This window comes from Nymphalis io, chromosome Z, assembly GCF_905147045.1.
Source record: "Nymphalis io chromosome Z, ilAglIoxx1.1, whole genome shotgun sequence".
NCBI lineage: Eukaryota > Metazoa > Arthropoda > Insecta > Lepidoptera > Nymphalidae > Nymphalis > Nymphalis io.
The window spans coordinates 11,661,025-11,683,493 of NC_065918.1; the positions used below are offsets into that span (position 1 = coordinate 11,661,025).

Sequence of the window (22,469 nt, forward strand, 5' to 3'; positions counted from 1 at the left end):
ATTAATCCTAAGCTCCACCATATTTAATCCCGAATTGTTGACATTAAAGATTTAATTAAATATGTACAATTAAAAAAGTCACAAGACGGCTAACAACATCCTTTACTAACTTGCCCTCGAATCGAAAAACAGAAACAGCTACTTTTTTATTTTAAGACAGAATTTTACAATTTTCAATTTATTTTTACTATATTACTTTTAATTTTAAGTTTTTTTGTACTAACAGTCTAAGGCAGTAACTCTCAACCTGCGGCCCGCGGGCCACATTCGGCCCACCGGACTTTTGTGGTTAGCCCTCCTGGTGTTACTTTATTTTCAACTATTTTAAATTTCAAAGGTTTTTTTACCCTCTCACCAATCCGCATTGGAGCAGCGTGGTGGAATAAGCTCCAAGCCTTCCTCTCAAAAAGAGGAGAGGAGGCCTTTAGCCCAGCAGTGGGACATTCACAAGCTGTTACGGTGTTTGAAAGGCAGTGTTTGAAACGTCATTCAGTAATTAAAACAATGTTAAAATATACTCGATAAATCCATTCATACTTGCTTATTTTAATTTGTAGTAATCCCGAAACTTAAGAAATCATTGCCTAAATATTTTTTGTTTGCGGCCCGCGACACTATGACTTACACGTGTTTGTGGCCCTTATAAAGAAAAGATTGAGTATCGCTGGTGTAAGGTCTAATGCAGGCATAAATGATTAATTTGAATTACAGACGAATATAGTATAATGTACTGTTTTATATGTATTTATTTCTGTATTATTATTAGGTCCTTATATATGAAATTAGCGTTTTGTCGTACTTATCTCCTCTTTGGTTAAGAATTCCAAATTCAAATTTATAAATTCATTTAGCTGGTACATTTGAGTTTTGAAAACAGTCATTCATTTGTTTTTTCCTCATTAGTTTTTTCTTTGGCGTCGCTTATTACCGCACAATGGAAAACATGAAATATCGGTATATTTACGAGTACGAGTTCTAACGTGGCACCAGTGCTGCAGAAATAGCTCAAAGGATTAATGATGTGCACGACGCTGGTGTCGCAAAAGAAAGCACGGTACGTTTTTGGTTTTAACGTTTTCGTTCTGGAAATAGGTGGTAGGGCTTTGTGCAAGCTCGTCCGGGTAGGTACCACCCACTCATCAGATATTCTACCGCAAAACAGCAATACTTGATATTGTTGTGTTCCGGTTTGAAGGGTGAGTGAGCCAGTGTAATTACAGGCACAAGGGACATAAAATCTTAGTTCCCAAGGTTGGTGGCGCATTGGATATGTAAGCGATGGTTGACATTTCTTACAATGTCAATGTCTAAGAGCGTTGGTGACCACTTACCATCAGGTGGCCCATATGATCGTCCGCCTTCCTATTCTATAAAAAAAAAAAAATTCGACCTTCAGAACCAATACCGTGGACGGCCGGAGACCAAAGTGGAAAATGAAGAATTAAAGGCTATCGTGGAAGCGGAACCATCACAAAGCATTTCAGATATAGCTGCAGGATTCGGGGTAATTGATAAAACTGTATTAATCCACTTGAAGCAAATTGGGAAAGTAAAAAAAACTTGAACGATGGGTACCTCATGAATTGAGGTACCCATCGTACTTGCAAACACGCGTCGACTGCTGTGTTACTTTACTCAACCGACACAATAATGAAGAGATTTTAAATCAATTATCGACATTACTTGTGATGAAAAGTGGATACTGTACGATAATCGGAAGCGCTCGTCGCAATGGCTGAATCCTGGAGACCCAGCAAAATCCTGCCCTAAACGAAAATAGACTCAGAAAAAGTTACTTGTGAGTGTTTGGTGGGTAGATATCTATAGTCAGCAACTGCAAACCATTAAGGAAGAACTAGCTGCTAAATAACCGAGATTGGTCAATCGCTCTAGGCCACTGCTGCTTCACGACATAGCAAGACCACACACTGCACAACAAAAAACCACTAAGTTAGATGAGCTACAATTGGAATGTCTGCGACATCCACCGTACTCCCGAGACCTTGCTCCATCAGATTACAATTTTTGCGGAATTTGGACATTTTCTTACAAGGAAAAAAAATCAACTCCAATGCGGCAGTTCAAACCGCCTTCAAAGAGTTTATAGATTCTCGCCCCCATGGTTTTTGTAGTAAAGTGAATAATGAACTACCTATGAGATGGCAAAAGCGCATAGATAACAACGGTGCATACTTTGATTAATTAAATATATTTTACAAAAAAAAATTACATTCCTGACATTATATTCCTCCCGTACAAAACGTCAATTTCATATGTAAAGACCTAATATCACTTAAAAAGTAACAGCTCGTTAATGTCTTTTCGCTGGGTTGAAGCCTCTTCTCAAAGGATAAGTTTTGGAGTTAGTTCCACCATGCTGCTCCATTGCCGGTAAGTGATATACATGTGGAATTTCATAGCAAACAAATTAATAAGTCAAAACACGATATCATTATGCATATATAATAAACTCTTTAAAAAATATTAAAATATATATATATTATTTAAAAATCATTTATTTAAATAAAAAATTAAAATTATCAACTATAAATATTATTTCTTGGAGAGAGAAGTTCGCCATCAATACTGTTGTCATCCTTCTGAAAATAAAATGTTTTCATTTTAATAACAATACAATCTTATATTGAAAAGAATAAGATCTGTTGAATTAATTCCCAAAACAGATAAATATCTAAGGTCAGCTTAATGTCACATAATGTACATGCATAATATTGACATTGTTCAATGGCTTATTCCATATTTGTATTAACATAAACTTAAGGTTGTATTTTATTTTTAGCTGTAATATGAAGACAAGTATAATAATCGTTACTTTTGTAATGTCACTAAGCATTACACATTTTGCAAGTTACGATATTAAAAATTTCAAATTTCACGTCAGCTAAGACAAAAGAATCAGAAGGAAATGTAATGGTGACAGGATTATTCGTAACTATTTAAATTGTCTAGTTGTTTTTAGTAATTTAATCGTAGACAATGACTTGCTTAAAAACGTATCAACCTGTTAACAGACATTAATGTTCCAACGCCTCCTCTCAAGAGAGAAGATTTGGAGCCAGTTCGACCACGCTTCTCCAATGCGGGTTAGTTGGTACACATGAAGCGGAATTTCATCCGGTACATGGAGGTTTCCTCACAGTGAATTCCTTCACTACCGAGCACGTAATAAATATAAATATATATAATTTACCAAATATGCTGTACGAAGATGCAATAGTTCCATCTCCCTCGCGTGTAAATCGATGTCATGCTGTGTGAGGCGTGGTCTGCGGCAGTGGATACTTTGGGGAGGTAACCAGCGATGGATAACTGGAGTCAGGAGGTCACGATGGATCTGTAATTTTGTGGCTTTTGTTATATATTCTCTATAAGCTTGCATTCTTATACGATATAGATACCGATAAGCAACTGCTCATGTAACTACATTAATAGCTTTGCCGAGCAAGGTTTAAGAACATATCCCACGATTAATAAAATTTTTAAAAAAGAGATTTCAGGAAGACACAAACGCAATGGTCTGGTGAGAATGCAGGAAATGCAATGTTGAATGTGTGAATACATCGATACGTGTGATCTTCGATTAACATACCTATTTGTATTTTATCTCCTCAGACGTCATTGTTAAAATGTCGTTTACATTATACATATATAAATCCAGATATACAATTATTACAAATATTACGGAGACAGTAATAAATAAATGTCTGTACATAAAGTATGTAAATTAATAAAATTTATTTATTATATTATTAATATGTTGTATAAAGAACAATAGTATTCACAAATTATTATTTTTTTTAATTTGTTTATATATATATTTTGACACGATACTAAGAGTCACTCAATTGATAACGAGTATTTATAATTTAAAAAAAAAACTACCAAAATATTCTCTAAATATAGATATCCAAATCTCCAAATATAAGTTACCATTGAAGAATCATTTGGCTGAGTGAAGTATGACACAAGAGCGCCAGTGACGATGCATACTACCATCCCAACAAACGTATAGTACAAGTAGCTTAATCTGTACATGAAGAATGTTCCAGACCTGGGAAAAAACACCTTTAGTTAATAGTGAGTACTAAGAATTAGTAATTAATTATATATCAAAAATCTGCAAACATTTTACATTTAATAATAATAATTAATAAATTTAATATAATTTAAAATAACACGGCTTACTATTATTTCGGTCATACAAAATCGTGAAGTTTGGTTTCGATAATTTCCATACCGGATATATAATATATAAATTTAAATATATACTGATGATGTATTTTCAATATTTGGAAATAAGTAATTTGTAACTTTCAGGACGATTTTTTTCACTAGAGAAGAGAATAAAGTACAGTCATAACCTGTTTGTATGAAATGTATCTTGTATAAGGTTCTCCAGACCGATTTTGGCCACGGCAGCCAATATCAAGAGAGATTAGCCAACTGCGCAGGAGATATTATAGTGCACAAGTGCTCGCAAACACAGGTGCACTCTCTATTCCCTAGCCCTCAAATATAATAATGTATAATTATGGTTTGAAAGGGCGTGTAAAAGTAGCACTTTTCTGTTTATATTTAACTAGCAGTCCCGGCGAAATTCGTACCGCCTAACCGTGGCCTAACAGTCAATGTATGTATATCTTTTAGCTAATTTTAATTATCGTAATAAAATGAATACAAAAAAATTATTAAGTTTTCCAATAGTTCATTAGAATAATATATATAAAGAAAATAAAAATTCAACAAAAGTACAAAAATCAAGTATTTCAATGGCGTGTTGGCAAGACATTTGCTTTAAAGCTATGTATATTGCTGCATGGGTTATACTTGGATTCTCTTCAGTGAAGCTCTTATGATATACGACATTTTTAACTTTGTTATCAAGCGCAAGAACAAATAAAGCAGATGGCTTGCTAACACCTGAACATGCTACGTACAATTAACCATGAGAACAACAAGCATTTTCTAAATTCAGACCACTCCAACACTCAAGGATTGGCCTTGAGATTTGTTAATCGTCATAGTGAATGTAAGACGAATCGGTAATTGAATTAGCTTAAACTCAAAGGGCATATCGGTTGGAACCCTCGAAATCCTCCGAATGAGACCCAGTTCCCCACCTATAAATTTTCGTTTGCGTATCGTCGTTTGATTTACATACATCATCAGTTTTTTCTATCAACAAACGCGTTCCATTGTATATTTTTGGTTGGTTTAGATTTCGAAGCATGATGACTACCGATTCAACTTTTACTTGTAAATTGTGCGGTGGTGAGCCAGGCACATCCAAGGAGTTTAAATATTTACTTGGATAGTTGGTGGCTAGATTTGAATGAATACAGAGTACTGAGTATTTCAAGTACTAATACAAATCTTTATTCTAAGCCGGAATACTTTGTTGATAAGCTCATAAGTATAAGTAGCTGACTACTTTTTTTTTTGCTTGGAGAAATCTTGAGCAGATGGATCATTCAGCAATGAAACTCATGTTGTTGCTGCCAGCTGAAGTTTCTTTACATAGCATCACAGATTTGATGACTTGAGGCAAGTTTTTATTTCATCGGTAGCAGTCGCTCTTGGAATAACTGGCAGTATTTGATGGAAATCGTCAGACAGTAAAATCATTGCGCCTTTAAAACATCTCGAGTCATTGCGCAGAGCCTTAAATGTTCTATCAAGCGCTATTGTGCATTCATTCCACATAATGATTTTAGACGCTACTAAAACTTTGGCCATTGCGGATGATTTTGCAATGTTATGTGTCGATTGTTCAATAGTTTAAAGGTTTAACGGCAATTTTATGTTGAATTAACCATACTTCATCCTTCTAATATTATTGCCGCTATTCCGGAAGAAACAACTGCTACCGAAATGTCGGATTTGACACGATCGTTGGCCAAAATTCATGACATAAGGCGTGTCTTCCCAGTTCCAGTGGGAAAAGAACCACCATTTCCATTATCAATTAATGTATCATAGACATTTTTCTGTTGGGAGTTCATCAGGGGTACATTCGCTTGAACTAATTAGTCTAATTCATGTCGATCATATTAACGTTCACGGACCAATTCTCGATTAAATGCTTCATTTATTCCATGATTAGGCTCTGGCATTCCTAACCTGACAAATTGACGCACATGAGGCACACGTCATGAAAGCATGGTTATGGATCTCCTCATTTGCCTCAAAATCGGGCACGAATTTGATTTAAAATGTCTTCTGACATGTTATCCTTGTATTTGTCCTACAGGTCAGAAAAGATGGGAAGAATGTTGAAATGATAATAGCAAATAATGTGCATATCTGCATAAAACATTTCTTAATTTTCCAGCCGTTCTTTAGTTATAAATGATCTAAGTAACCCGACTTTGTATTATTTAAATAGATTTATAATTATATGAATGTTTTTGTATAGGAGTGTATTATTTAATTTAAAATCAATTTAAAATTAATTATGAATTGATCGTTTTATTTTCTATCAAAAATCAACCACAGACAGGGTGACTGAGTTGAGTTATCTTATTATTTACTTCCTGAAATATATATCCGCATAATAATTAAAACAATAAATATGTTTCCGTCCGTGACTTCGTCTGCGTGTAAGGGCGTCAGTTGTTATGTATTGTAATATTGTTTTCTATACCCCTGACGAAGTCTAGGTATGCATAGTTTATAATGATTAGCTTAGTAGTTGAGCGAAACAAACAACTTTCGGATTTAAAATATTAGTCAGGATATGAAATATATATATTATATAAAATATATTATATAAATATATGTTATGTATATAAAATAAATAACGAATTGTAACGTCCCAAGCATAATAAACGTCTGAAAACGGATTAAACTATTCGAAAAGTATAACATGTTCTAAATTTAAACACTAACGGCCTTACTTATAAACGTTTTTTAGCAGCTGTTTAGTTATACATACTTTTCATTCTTTTTGTCATTATAGATTTTAAATTCGAAAGAAGAAGACACAGTATAGCTTAATTAATCACCCGCTAAACAATGTTTATAATTAGGGTTTTCAGTACCTGTCAAATTCTACAGTAGATTCCGGAGTAAGGGAGGCATGAAACGTGTAATTTGCTGCGCAACCAGACACATCCACTGGTTTTGCTGCTATTACGATCTCTCCCCGCAACATGGCCGCCTGAGTGCCCAAAGATATCCATCCCACCAGAATTGTTGACGTTATGCCACCAACTAATGCGCCCTGTTTAAAATAATCACGACATAAAATGACACATTGACACACATTTACATTAGACAAAATAAATTTATTTTTTCTGTAGTATAATCTAATCATAGCAATTACCCCAAGTAAAGTTTATGTTATAGAAGTTATATGTTAGGTATTGTATTTTGAACAACAAATATAATTCGTGTAGTTCTTGGTGGTAGTTCTTTGTTCAACCCATTCTGGGTACATACCACCCACTGATCAGATATACTACCGCGACAAACATTAATATTTTCTACTATTGTGTACAGACACAAGGGACATAACATCTTAGTTCCATAGGTTGGTAGCGTATTGGCGATGTAATAATTGGTTAATATTTCTTACAGCGCTTATATCTATGTGCAGCGGTTTAAACCTTCAGACCATTTGCCCGTCTGCCTAAATATTTTTTTATAAAAAAAATACATACAAGAGTGCATGAACAAGTTTTTATCGATTGACGAATTCGTTTGTAAAAAACACCAATATTTGCTAACAATTATTGAGCGTCGAAGTGATATAATTATTTAATATGTCACGTAACAATATAAATTGTTTCACTCAAATAGAATGCCTTTCTCTAAATCCGATATTTCAAAGACATTTGATAGTTTCTTGCATCCATAAGAATATGAAATTTGGTCAAATATTAAACAATTTACTAAGGATATGTATGATGTATGGTTTTCTTAAATTTCTTTCGAATCCTTGTAAGTATTATTTAATGTCTATATTTTCAATCAACTGGAAATATGAATTTAATAAACGAAATAAAATTCATCTAAAAAAAAATAGTAAATTACTATTTAACTCACGGTAGCATTGATCCATGGTAAAAATAGTCCCATTGTGAACAATCCCAGCAGGCTACCAGCCGTTATTCCAGCTAGGCTTTTACCAGCCTGGATGAGGGCTCCCATATGTTCGACCAGGAACACGAGGGCGACGCAGATACCACCTTAAAGGCAATGTTTCATTTAAGTTCAAAAAATATTATCATTAAATTAACTAGCATTCTACCACCATTCAACGCGGTCTTGATTTGTATGGTAGATATTTATTTAATTTTGATTTAAATATGCTTATTAATGTTATTAATGCTAACAATTCTTATGTAAATTCCTCTAAAATTTCGTTCAGTTTTTATTTACAAAGACGTATGAGTGTAACATATCTACAATACTATTTCTATCATAGTAATAACGTACCACGAACTGAAATAACTGTCAAATGTACTAAAATTAGATTATCAGATTAGATAGCGTATGGATGCAAATTTCAACTTCAATGATTGACATAACAAATTATTTCATTAATGCTTTAATCTCTCCCACGTGAATAGAATTGCACTTGAATTAAAATGGTTATTTATACATTTGATTAGTCTAACTTGTATTGTAGTGGTCACGGCAGCTGTCTTCAGTGTTGAAGTCGCGAGATTATATTTCTGATTGTAATCGATAATGTGAAAATTGTATACTAATACTAACTAATAGTAATTAACGGCCTTACTTGTAAAAGTTGTTTACTGGCCGATTAGTTAAACGATGTTGTGTCTTTTTCTTTGGAATGTGAATTTAATAATAGAAGACAGAGCGAAATCAGTGTATGACTAAACATTCGCTAAGCTAAGCTTAATTTATAAGTAAGACCGTAAAGGCACCACTATTTGGCAAAGGTATCTCTCCTTAAGTAAAATATTTGTAGCATATTCGACTACCCAACTCCAGCCACATGTTTATCCACAAACTTGGTGGATAAATATGTGGTGTTCCATCCGACATACAGATTTGCTCATAATGTTTTCCTTCGCTACGACTACGAGATAAATGCAAACAAATTAGTTATTATAGGAATATTATATTTTTAATAAAAATTAATAATAACTGCTGTACAAGTCATAGCCACGTGGAATGGTGGAAAAAATGCTACCAGAATTTCCCCTTTGAATCACAGTTGCGATTCTCTGGGAACGAAAAATAGCCAGCTACCCTGTCACTAGTAGAGGCAATAAGTCAAGGTGTAATGTTTTAAATAAAGTTTTTGCAAGATTACTCCAAGGTTTAAATGTTTCAACTTAAATCTGATCAAAATATTATATTTTATCGTCAATCATGATTATCTGTCACCTACCTATAATCACCACAATAACTTTCATGATGAAGCTGGCGGTCCTCTCCGATATGGGCTTGTTATATGCTGGCCTGATCAAATCTTCAAATATTACACCACACATTGAATTCAAACCCGTTGACATTGAACTGTAAATTAATATGAGCAGTGTGATACTATTTTATTGTCATTATAAAATTGTGTGTTTGTCTGCGATAATTTTATTTGATCCTTTGATCCTTGATTCATTATTGTAAATTCAAAATGCTTAGCCTTTATATCTATAATAGTTAATTTATTTCTAAATGTATTAAAGATTACGCAATTATTACATTTCAGTGTACTAATTGATTTAGTAAGAATATAATGATTGAACGGTTTTTAATGAACGAATTGTTTCTCAATGTTTGTATAGTCCATATAATTTATAAAGTTTCATTAGGCGTGTTTTAGTTAAAGTTTAAATCAAATTAGATAAAAAAATCTAACCTAAGTTATTTTTATCAAAACGGTGTAAATGACAAGTAGAAGAATTAATTATTGTATAAGACTGATTTTGATTTTGCTATAAGGAATTTGATAAAATTATTAGTTTAAATATAACAAACAAGCATTTAAACATCCTGATAGAAAATAACGAGCAATCGCTTGAGAAATTACTTATCTTGAAACATTTTATCAGTTTACATGTCATATTATTTTGGAAGTAATGCGACTTTATCAAATATAAATCGAGCTATCAAAGGTGTACGACTAAGACTGTACCTCAAAGCAGCACTAAAGACTCCACTCATGAAAATTCCAGGCAAAGCAGGAATGGAACCAGTTATTGTCATCACGAAGTACGGCAGGAGCTGGTCACTTTTCTTTATAGCTCCGATGCTAAGAGGATCGCAGTTTGCGAATGTAGCGTAGATTACAAGACCAGTGTAACAGCAGAGCGATACGATGACGAATATACCCGCAGCCATTATGAAGATGGTTCTGGATTTTTAAGAATATGTTTGTTTATATTTTTATTAGTAAAAATTAGTTTTCGTCCTTTTCTGTATTCCTGAAAATGTGTATGCATAATTTTATGATGATCGGATAAGTTGAGACGTGAAAGCGTAACAAACAGGCAAACAAGCTCACTGCACATTTATAATACATAATACTTAAGATAATTGTTTCATACCATTTCAGACGAGCTGTATTTTGTAACATCAGCGTATATAATAGAATATCATCTACAGTGACAGCCTGTTAATGTCCCACTGCGGGGCTAAGGCCTCGTCTCCTTTTTGAGGAGAAGGCTTGAAGCTTATTCCACCACGCTGCTCCAATGTGGGTTGGTAGAATACACATGCGGCAGGATTTCAATGAAATTAGACACATGCAGGTTTCCTCACGATGTTTTCTTCACCATCAAGCACGAGATAAATTATAAACACAAATGAAAATTCAGTGGTGCTTGCCCAGGCTTGAACCCACGATCATCGGTTAAGATTCACGCGTTCGAACCGCTAGGCCATCTCGGCATTCTATTATCTATTGTTCTATAATCTAATATTTTAATATTAACGACAACTTAATATATATTTGGTACTGGCATACGTTTTGAAATATTTGTGGCAACAAGTAATACATTTTGTCCGTAACAAAGATTTGCTTTTCATATGTTATGGCAGATGATAGGTCTTCATTCTTCATGTCATGTATTTGACATAATTCTAAATGTCTGTTTCCGATCATGAAAATGGAAAATGGTCATTCGGATTGAGAATAATTATCACACCTCTAAGACGTACAAATACAAATATATATATATATATATATATATATATATATATATATATATATATATATATATAACGAATCGGACAATTATGCAAAATTTACGTACCCAAGGATTTCTTTCAAAACATATAGAATTGTGCATGATCTGCATTCATATTTTTACCTCATTTATATGAAGTTATTCATTGAAAAACTCACATTCTCGCTTTTCTAAGTGACGAGAGGGCAAGGCAACGCTGTATCATAGCTTGGTTGACTGAACACGAAGCCAGCCAACTAAAGTAGTTCCCAAAGACAGTTGACCAAAATGTATGACGTATTGTTGGATCCATATCCATGCTGTAATTATTTTAATGTTTGAATAATTTAGAAGATTTAATTCTAGGCCACTTTAAAAATCTCTGTTTTAATTATTTGCAAAAACACTGTTCTAAGTGTTTGTACGAAAATTGAGATTACGATACTTTTTATATTTTTATTTGATATTATTTTAAAAGTATTGCATCAAAATTTGTACTAGGTAACTTTATTATTGAGATTTATTTTTAAGCTCTTGGACTAGAAGATTTATTTTATTTAAAATAGATAAGTAGACCATCAGATGGTAAGTGGTAACCACCATCCATAAACGTTGGCACTGTAAGTAATAAGAGAAATAAGATATTATGTCTCTTGTGCATGTATTTATTGGCTCATTCAACAGTTAAACCGGAACACAAAAATACTAAGTTTGGCGGTAGAAAATGTTTTGTTTGGTTGGTTCCTATTGAGACAGGCTTTTACAACGCCTTACCATCAAGTAACTTTAATTATTATCTGTATTAAATTGCTAGATCACATATAAATATATTAAAGAGATGTATGGTAGAAAACTAACAAAAATATAAACTCACTTAAAGAAGTCAAGTCGGTCTCCTTCTTGGTTGATTCGTATAACTTCACGAACGCCACCGAGTCGACAAGTTCCATAAATTAGTACAAAAACAACACCGAAGTACATGAAAATAGTTTGCAAAGCATCGGTCCAAACAACTGCTTTTAAACCACCCTGGAAAATTGTTTTTAAATGTATTTATATATTATATTTTTGTCAAAGCAAATGTATCAATATTGATTTCTACAATATCATATCAATCGTAACAACCATCAGAGGAAGAACAATATATAATAATTTAGTTCAAATCACACGAACGCACACTAACACATTAAAAGCGTCTAATTATACTTATTTAAATAAGATTTATATATTAAGCACTTAAACTAATATATATACATACAAAAACAGCTATTAGGCAAATCATAACAGCGTGGAATGACAACAATCCTAGCAGCATTAATATTTCACCGTTGAATTTCAATTTCAATTCTCCAGATGAATAATAAAAAATATATACGTTGTAGTTATAGGAATAATTTGCTCATTACTATATAGAGTTATTTGAAATATCAATAATATTTTTCCTACGAATTAAAATTGGTGTCACAAAAAAAAAATATATGGATATATGGATCTTTAGACCGTTAACATACATGGCTGTCTGAAGTACAAGAGACGGATAGGATTAGAGAATAGATAAAATAATTTTGAATGAACTGAATTTGAAAAAACTAAAGATTACCTGTGTATTTTATACACTAGTGATTATGTTTGTCATATATATGATTAATATTAGTCGTTCCTCGCTGCAATAAATTTGTATTATTCATTAAAAAAAGCAAATCTCATTATAACGGAAACAATGTTTTTAATTGTTTTAGGTAGTAATCCTGATAATATTTTTTTGTTATTTTAACGAATTTTTAAGCCTAATATGTTAGTGGTTAACAAATCATGTACGTAAACTTTAAGTTTTCAAAAGTTTTGATATAATTACCCGCGATTTTTGATGAAATAAATACCATACCATACGGACAAAAATCAAAATTATGCTTGCTATAGTTTTGGTAACAAACTATAGCAAACCAAAACCATGTTAATTTAAAAATGTTATCATTAAATTAATTTTATACTACTGTGCTATTTTAAATCATAACAAAAAAATATTTTTTTTGCATACATTTGTAAATGGAATACATACATACAAAGTGAACCAATACTACCTTCCGATACGTAGTGATATAGTGTTTGATTCCATTATTGTATTGGTCTATACAGTGTGCTATCGGTGCGGAGCACAATAGATACATCTATTTCGAGTGTGATAATGAGTTACTCGACCTAATTCTATTAAGAACCTCGCCTCGTTGGCTTAGTGGATAGATTATAAAACCGATGATCTTCTTCAACTTCTGAGTTAAAGCCCAAGGTTGGGCCCTTAAAAAGTTACTCTTTCAAGAAATCAATAGCAGCCGACTTAAAGTTGCTGGAATTGTAATGCTTTCTTTCCCATGCTTTAAAAAGCGAGTATCGGAATAAGAGTGTTTGAGCATACTTGTACCTATAATATGTCTCGCGCAGGTGCCTGGATCCATTGAGAACGGTCTGAGCCCAAAATCGGTCTGAAGGATATAACCATCACCATCATTAAGAATCCGAGAGGTAGGTTACAGTTTGCAAGGTATGAAATAAACTTACCACAGTCGTGTAGAAGATGCAAACGATGCTAACGATGGGTGTTATCATGTGAAGATTTGTTCCAGTCACTGTAAACATATATATGTTAAAATAATGTTATATGCTATTAATTTATTGCTACTACTCTTATTAAAATAAATTATTTATGTACAATAATATAATGTTACTACAAAGGTTAAGATGGTAAAACTTTCTGAAACAAATACGTAAACCTACGTACTTTTACTTGGCGGTAGGATAATGCAAGTCCCTCTGCGTAGGTACCACTCGCTTGTTAGATATTATACTGCCAAACAGTACTATTCAATATGTTTGTATTCCGATTTGAAGGGCAAGTGAGCAAGTGTAACTACAGAAACAAGGGATGTAACATCTTAGTTCCAAAGGTTGGTGGCGCATTGGCGCATTGGCGATGTACGGAATGGTTAATAATATATATATATATATATATATATATATATATATATATATATATATATATATATATATATATATATATATATATATTTATAAAATTGTGTGGAACTTTATACAGTTGTTAATTTTGTTCTTTTGTGTCATTTCGTTTATTTAATTTTAGTATATTTTCTATGGCTTTTTTAAAGCCGTGTCTTAAACAAAATCTAAAGACTTTAATTGAAAAATAAAATTGTGTGGAACTTTATACAGTTGTTAATTTTGTTCTTTTGTGTCATTTCGTTTATTTAATTTTAGTGTATTTTCTATGGCTTTTTTAAAGCCGTGTCTTAAACAAAATCTAAAGACTTTAATTGAAAATGAGAAAATAATAATTTAGGTTACCTATTTAATATAAAAATTTCTATCTATAATTCTACACTATAACTATGTTTTCTTTCACTTCATAAACGACTTATTTAGAAAGCATTTAAGATTTCCTCCGATCATATGAGCCAAAACAAATCTTTGTATTTATGGGTATGATGCTGTCACTATATTGAAAAACTTTTTAACACTTTCTAGGACAGTGAACGCTTACGTAGACGTCATAACAATCACTTAGATGACTGTTAAAGTACCTGTGGACCAGAGCTTAACTATGTAAATATATTAATAGAATACTATACCTTGACTTAATGCTAAAGCAGGCACATATATCACTATCGGTATATACAATAACATTTTGATGATAAATATTATAGATCCAAGTAAACGAACGTGTTGATTGAAACGTAAGCGTAAATACTGAAAAAAAAAAACGAAATAGAAACATATTATTTATAGAAATGAATTATAAAAATAATACTAGTAAGTACATCAATACAAAATAATAGACCTTTAGAAAATTACACATAGATTTTTTTAGGAATATGTACAAGAGCGGCTTTTCGTTAAAATAGAAAGACAATGATAACGTAGAAAAAATAAATGAAACTTATATATTATATAATATTATATTATATAAGTATAAGTATACTAAGGATATACTTATCAACTAGCATGCTCGTTAATTACTCTATTTTTGATATTTAATAGTATTTCGTTGTTTCGGATGTTTTTAATGATTTTTGATTGATTTGTGAATATTATACGAAGTAATATGTTATGCAAACGTTATTTGAAGCTACATATACTAACGGTTATTGATTTAAATGAGTCAAAGTCATTATTGGTCTTCTCCAACCAGGCAAAGTTCAGACTATAAATGGAAAATCAAACTGTATTCTTATTAATATAAGCTTAAAGTTTGTAGTGCAGGGAAGTGCAATAGAATCCGATCTCTTCAGAGAAAACCGAATGTAATTAATATGGCGTCGATTTTTAGCTCAACTAACTAAGGCAGTAATTTAAAGGTGTGGCGTGGCAGTCTGTTGTTACTGGTCGTAAATATAATCAAGCTCCAATTTAAAAAGCCATTTACCCATCCAGGGTTATACCAACATATTAGTATGTTGGTATAACCCGGGATGAGTTGAAAGGAAAAATATAATTGCATATTATATATATACGAAATAATGTTTTTGACTTTTTACTTTTTTTACTTTTTTAATTTTTTTTACTTAACAACTTAGCGTTGATATTATGATTCAGCTGGGATCGCGTTACGAGACTCCAAAATTGCCTGTCTAAAAATAGCGTAGAGGCACGCACGTAGGCGATTCGTAACAAACCAATGTTCATACAAATTATTTTTTGCTTCTACAGGCTTACAATAACAAACAAATATTTAAATATATATTATATTTTAAATAATCCTTTTTATACATTTTTAAAAAGCGGTTAAGGACCGAGTATTTTAAATGTCCCGTAACAGCCTGTGAATGTCCCACTGCTGGGCTAAAGGCCTCCTCTCCTCTTTTTGAGGAGAAGGTTTGGAGCTTATTCCACCACGCTGCTCCAATGCGGGTTGGTAGAATTCACATGTGGCAGAACTTCAGTGAAATTAGACACATGCAGGTTTCCTCACGATGTTTTCCTTCACCGTAAAGCACGAGATGAATTATAATCACAAATTAAGCACATGAAAATTCAGTGGTGCTTGCCCAGGTTTGAACCCACGATCATCGGTTAAGATTCACGCGTTCTTACCACAGGGCCATCTCGGCTTTTTAAATGTCCATTTCATACTAATTGAGAATTTGTAAATAGGGTAGTAGAATATTAATGAAATGATGATTAATTTTATTATTAATTGTTGGGAAAAGAGTTTTAATTGATACTAACAACGTTACTGGAAAATTTGATTGATGATGATCGGTTGAGTTAAAACCGTTAAGATATGAAAGCGTTTCAAACAAATAAACAAACTCACTTTCGTATTTATAATATTAGCACAAAAAAACATGGATAAATAGTCTGAAGCAGACCAGCTTGAATTAAAAATATTTTCTGCAAATACGATCATCTGATATTACGATGACGAGAAGACACGGGGAGAATACTATGCCATTTCTATTGTGCTCTAGTAATGTAGAAGCAAATAACGTTTGGAATTCTGCAGCTGATGGACTTAGAAAACCAAATTCAATAATTCCATGACTCAAAATTCATAAAAAAAAACAGACTTCGAAGGCTCAAGTAAATATTTGACAATAAAATACGCTACGGAAATATTTAAAATTTTAATAATTATAATAACAATAAAAATAGGTTTAAAAATATTATGTATATGATTACTATAAAAAAAACTTTTTTGTAAATAAAAATACAAATTAAACATCGTTAGTACTACGTTTTTCATATTTACGGTTTCTAATTTTTTATAATATTTCTTTGTACATTTTAACGTTTATGTTTTCATATATTAGTTACTTAATTTATTTGTTAAATGGTAATAAGAACTCCGTAGATATAACTTGGCATACAAAATTAATCATTTTAAGCCTATTTTTTCTTCTTTACCTCCAAACCTTGCTGCTTAAAACATTAATTCTTAGCAGATATTAAACTATTTATCAGAATATGCAAATGTAATCAACACTTATATTAGAACATAATTAAACTTGAATTTATCAAAGATGGAGAGAAATAGTACTTCAAAAACATAAGTACGAGTTGCTTACCTCATAAGAGGATGTAATTTGCAGATTGTAGAACACAGGGAGGTAGACTATAGATATAGTAACTGATACGATCCACTCTGATAGCACTATGGTCCAGAGTTGAGTTCCGTAAGTATACATCTCAGCTGGCAGACCCAGAAGTGAAATTCCAGATATATAGCTGAAATAAAAAGATCACATTATGATAAATTAGACGGCTTTTAGAGCACTTTTCGGAAGCCTTTATTTAATTCAATACATGACGATTCAAAAGTCTCTCTCGACGAGACTACTTGAGTAAATATAATTTTGATTTGATTTATGATTCGTAAGCCATGTAACGTAAAATAGGATCATATCCCCTATATGTGCAGGCCCATCTGGAATGGGGAAATTTAAAAATATTATCGGGTGTAAGGAAAGGTATATCTTTATTACAGTCATAAGATCTAATGGACCACCAGGTATGTAAGTCAGATAAGTGATAAAAAAATAGTTAATCCATATCTGCTTTGTACTTCTTCTTACACTTAATATCATATTGTAAATTAATTATAAAATTGTAAAATTGTATAATGTTTATAACGTTAAACGTATTTATTTTTTTATAATTATTATATATATATGTGTATTATTCTTAGGACTATACTAAACAGCATTTACTTTATAGTCAAAAATCATTATTCAATATAGAAGCGTTACACTTGCTTATTGATTGTCATTATTCTACCACCGGTTCGGAAATAAATACCTCAGACCAGACAGACAAATAGTCTATATTTTTTTAACACTTGTATTAAGTTACAATATCTTTAATTACACATCACAGTCACATACACATCTGACAAGCCTTCCCGACGGCTACATACTATTGGTACGCTTGACCAAAAAACACACCCGATTTTAAATTCTGATCTAGTAAGTAACATGTTATAATATTAGTTTTAATAATAAAAAATTGTAATTGTTGTTTTTAGTTTTTGTTTTTAAATATATTTACCAGTTTTTATCGTTAAAAAAAGTTAAAATTGTAAGTTAATAAAAAAAATTGTCATGGCATTATATGTATCAAGCAACTAGACAGGATTAGCACGTATTAGTTACCTTGTGTGTGTGTGCATATCTGTAATAGATACATATATAAGATAGATGTTATTAAAATATGCTACGAAATTCAAAAGTGTTTAAAATATTTACTTTAGATGTACCCTTTCAAATAAATAAATCAATAATTAATGGAATGCGCTTATTTTGAAGATACCTGTTTAATCATACATAATATTAGTCCGTTTATACACTTTTCTATATATTCTCAAAATACTCTATAATATTAAGTAATTTACCAAAAAGGACTGTAAAATTTAAATCTGTCTTGGTTGTATGCTTATCCTAGAATTATATGAATTGACCGTGTAAGGATATTTTCCAGAAATGTTTCCGATGAAATATAACTCTTATGATATGATTGCCATGTACAGGCAGGTAGTGTGATATGTCACGCGATCAACTCCTTCCTTGATTCAATCATTTTTAAATATGATATACTAGCGCTTTACCCATAGCTTCGCTCGCGTCAACATTCTCAATTGCTAAATAATAATTTCTAAAGCTATTTCTTAAAATGAAGGATTTTCATAGATACTTTTATCCCCTTATTCATGGGTCAAATATTAAAAAATTCTTTCTTAGTACGAAACTTCTGTCTAAAAGTAGGCAAATTTTCATGGTGCTAGCCCAAGTAGTTGGGGTACTTTTTCAAGGTCCAAAGTGTTTAATGTCAAAGTCAAAATCTTTATTCAATAGAAGCATTGCACTCGTTTGTCTGACTTATGGTCTAAAACTGCGGTTCGTAAAGAAATGCTAAAAGCCTGATAACGATTGGCAAAAGAAATTCTACGAGAAATATAGATATTTTCACGCAATTGATATTTTCATATAATTTTAATTCTGCTATTTTTTGAGACGGCCCAGAGTTTATATTTGAATTTATGAAGTGAGTTATCATGGAAATTTCCATTATTTTCATTATATTTTTTTGCAAACAATGGCACGAGTATATTGCACAATTTTCATAACTAAATGTTTATGAACGTTTCCTGGGATTCTCTTCCAATACGTTGTATATATTGCCCCACAACAGAATTATTAACCCTGTCTAGTCGGGTATTACCTAATGCTTGTTTCTACTTGTTTTAAGAAAATTAAATATTGATAAGCGACAGTCTATATTTTTATATATTCAAATTTATTTCTCAAACGAATTTTGAGCTCAGGTTATGAATTGCGTGAATAGTCCTTTCTGAAACACAAATCATCATCGGCTAAGATTCACATCTTCTAACCACTGGACCATTACGTGTCCTGATATATGTATATATATGTAGTAAGTGAAACCGGAATACTTGGTAACAATAATCCTTAATAAGCTATCATTTAATTTAGTCAACAGGTCCCTTACACAATACCCACGCACAGTCATTGCGTTCAAGACTTCCTTATGAATCAGTAATAAGGGTGCGTGGAAATAACTTATTAAGTAAATTCAAAGATGCAAACGAGTCTATAGGAAAAATTTTTCGCCTTTGAAATCTTCACGTCTTATAACGTCTTCTTATACATGCCATTGTTAGGAATACTAGACTTCAACACCGAATGACTCGTAATCAGCTGTTTTTTTTTTTAATTATTCTGTTATGCTATACATTATTGCTATACCTATCAACAAACATACCTACTGTTCAACCGCCCCGTGTCTATTTATGTATATATAAAAACTACTTACGCTGGGTTTCGCTAGGAATATATAAATTTTAAACCATATAGTTATGTGAATTTCAGGTTATACATATACAGAATATTATATTAGAAATTATATTTAAATGAAATTATTTTTCTTCAAAGATAAGGCATATTGTATAATTAAAAAAAATCACATGTTTTAAAAATATAACATTCATAAAACATTGGCTGTTTTATATAAATGTGATTTCTTAAATAGTAATTTAAAAAAATAAACAAAATGACTGACCACTTTCGCATATAATTCGCTAGCTATTTGTTTTATAAATAAATTGTTATTCAAAAATGCAATGTTTTTGTATCCACAACTCTTTGCAACTAAATAATATGATCTAAACCAAATACCTGGAAATCAAGGACATTGATATGGGAAAAATTCCCATCGTTTTTCCGCCCATTAGGTACTCTGATGTAGTGTTCTGTTTCTTCGCAGCAAAGAATGCAAAATAAACTCCGATAAGAGCGGACAGGAGAAGCATTAGTCCGAATACCAGATAATCCAACCAATCAAAGTATTCCAATACCATTTTGAATGCGTCCGCGTTCGTCCAGCGCCACGCGACAATTTAATAAAATATTTTCTCGGTCAATAGTTCCCGAGAGGTACTGGAATCAGTTCTATTGCTATATTTATCCTCCGAAGGATCTCGGACGGGACCATTAGAGGGATGAGGTTCACTAATTGACTATTTACCGGTCTGTTGCGTCTTGCATTCGTGACACGGACTTTAATCTCTCTGCCGGTGATTGTCGTCTACAAAGACCTTGGTGAAATTCATCCATTTATACATACAAAATACATATAGCATTTATATATACAATTTTATACAGACTACATTGCACATTTTTAATAATGCAGGGAGAGTTCGCTTGAAATATTAAATGTATTATTTTCTAGAACAATGTAACTTCAATTCTGTAGTTTTATTATTTATAAAGTTTGATGCTGTGAGGATAGAAAAATGGGCAAATAATTAATGCTATCATTATATAAGTTCATTCTCACAACAATTTGAGTGAGTAAAGTTAATGTATAATATATTTAAATATTAAGAGAGAGTTTATGTTATCTATCATAGAGAGAAGGCGGAGACGTACAGATTCTATTAATACCTGAATGAAACGAACATAGACAAATTTTCATAGACAATATTAAGGACAAAGATAATTAATTTCATATTTTTGTGATTATAGTTTTTTTTAATTTATTTTATGTGCTTTGTGCCTTGGTGATGTAGTAACTAACTTATAATCCTGATCTCCTGTCTTCAGGGTAAACACCGGGTCAGGCAAATAACAATTTTTAATTTTTTCAGTCAAGTAATTCCCAGTAGCGGCCCGAGGTTATTTAAAATACATTGAATACTTATTACAATAAAATAAGTAACATTTCGATATTAAGTTTCAAGAAACATTACTATTTAAGCCAGATTTCACTATGTTAATTCAAGCGGTGGAAAGCATTACATATGATGTAATTTGTTAAAAGTTGCCAATTTTCTCCCGTGACTCGGAAAGCACGTAAAGCTTTCTTTGCTGGTCTTTTGCCTGAACTATCTCTGGTTGTATAGGATTACCATCCCATTAGATTATGAGACTGGGGATATAGTGAGCGCTCACATATTTGACCACTTTAATATCTCCAGCGGAGCGTCATTATTATCATAATTTTATAACTTATTATCTTAGTAGGTAAAAGTAGAAATAAAAGACGTAAAATTTTCTCGTGCTTTTATTGTTAGTGTAACACATCGAGATAAATATTGACACATTATACATATTTCTTTAAAATATCATTAGTAATATTATAAATGTAAATGTTTGTTGTATATTTATTAAGCCCTCATGTCTTCATTACTTAATTGATCTTCATGAAATTGTAGAAAGGACATAGTGTATCTAATTCCTGTCAAGGGGCACTGTTACAGGCGGGTGAAATTGCGGACAGAAACTATGTAGATATATATCATTATTTAAGCAGATGTGTTAAAGAAGTCACGCGTGACGAATTTGCAAAGTTTTAAAATCCATCTACTGATATGATCGTTATGATAATGATTATTAGTTACATACTAACGATTATTTTAATGTTAACATATATTGTAAACGATGCTATTACGGTTAGATGCTAATATAATGTAGTATAACAGCAGTCTTCAACATCTTAGCAATAAACATTGTATAACGAGTGAATTACACACTTTTTTATCACTCTTTGCCGTATATAGTAATTTGACATTTGAAAGAAAAGGACAAAGAATTGTGCAATTATACAACCGCGTTACAATGTTTATTAGTAAGTGGGATAGCTAATTAAGAATTTGCATATTTTAATTAAAATGTATTTTGCCATAGCACAAAGACATGTCATGTCTACAAGATAGACAAAATATATATTATTTATAATACGTCTAATAGACACTGAAAGTTGTTAGATCTACATATACACATA

General features: G+C 31.8%; 1 protein-coding gene across 1 annotated transcript; it reads right to left on the reverse strand.

Moving 5' to 3' along the window:
- Window positions 1–2,522: 2,522 nt before the first annotated feature.
- LOC126780233 (sodium-coupled monocarboxylate transporter 1-like) lies at window positions 2,523–20,567 on the reverse strand. The gene is made up of 13 exons (XM_050504524.1): window positions 20,363–20,567; window positions 17,240–17,399; window positions 14,804–14,921; window positions 13,719–13,786; window positions 12,037–12,191; window positions 11,342–11,482; window positions 10,130–10,348; window positions 9,386–9,513; window positions 8,068–8,210; window positions 7,062–7,243; window positions 3,952–4,072; window positions 3,212–3,355; window positions 2,523–2,600 (listed from the first exon to the last, which is right to left on the reverse strand). Exons 1-13 carry the CDS (start codon window positions 20,542–20,544, stop codon window positions 2,541–2,543), a joined length of 1,821 nt encoding a protein of 606 aa, XP_050360481.1. The 5' UTR covers window positions 20,545–20,567; the 3' UTR covers window positions 2,523–2,540.
- Window positions 20,568–22,469: the final 1,902 nt, after the last annotated feature.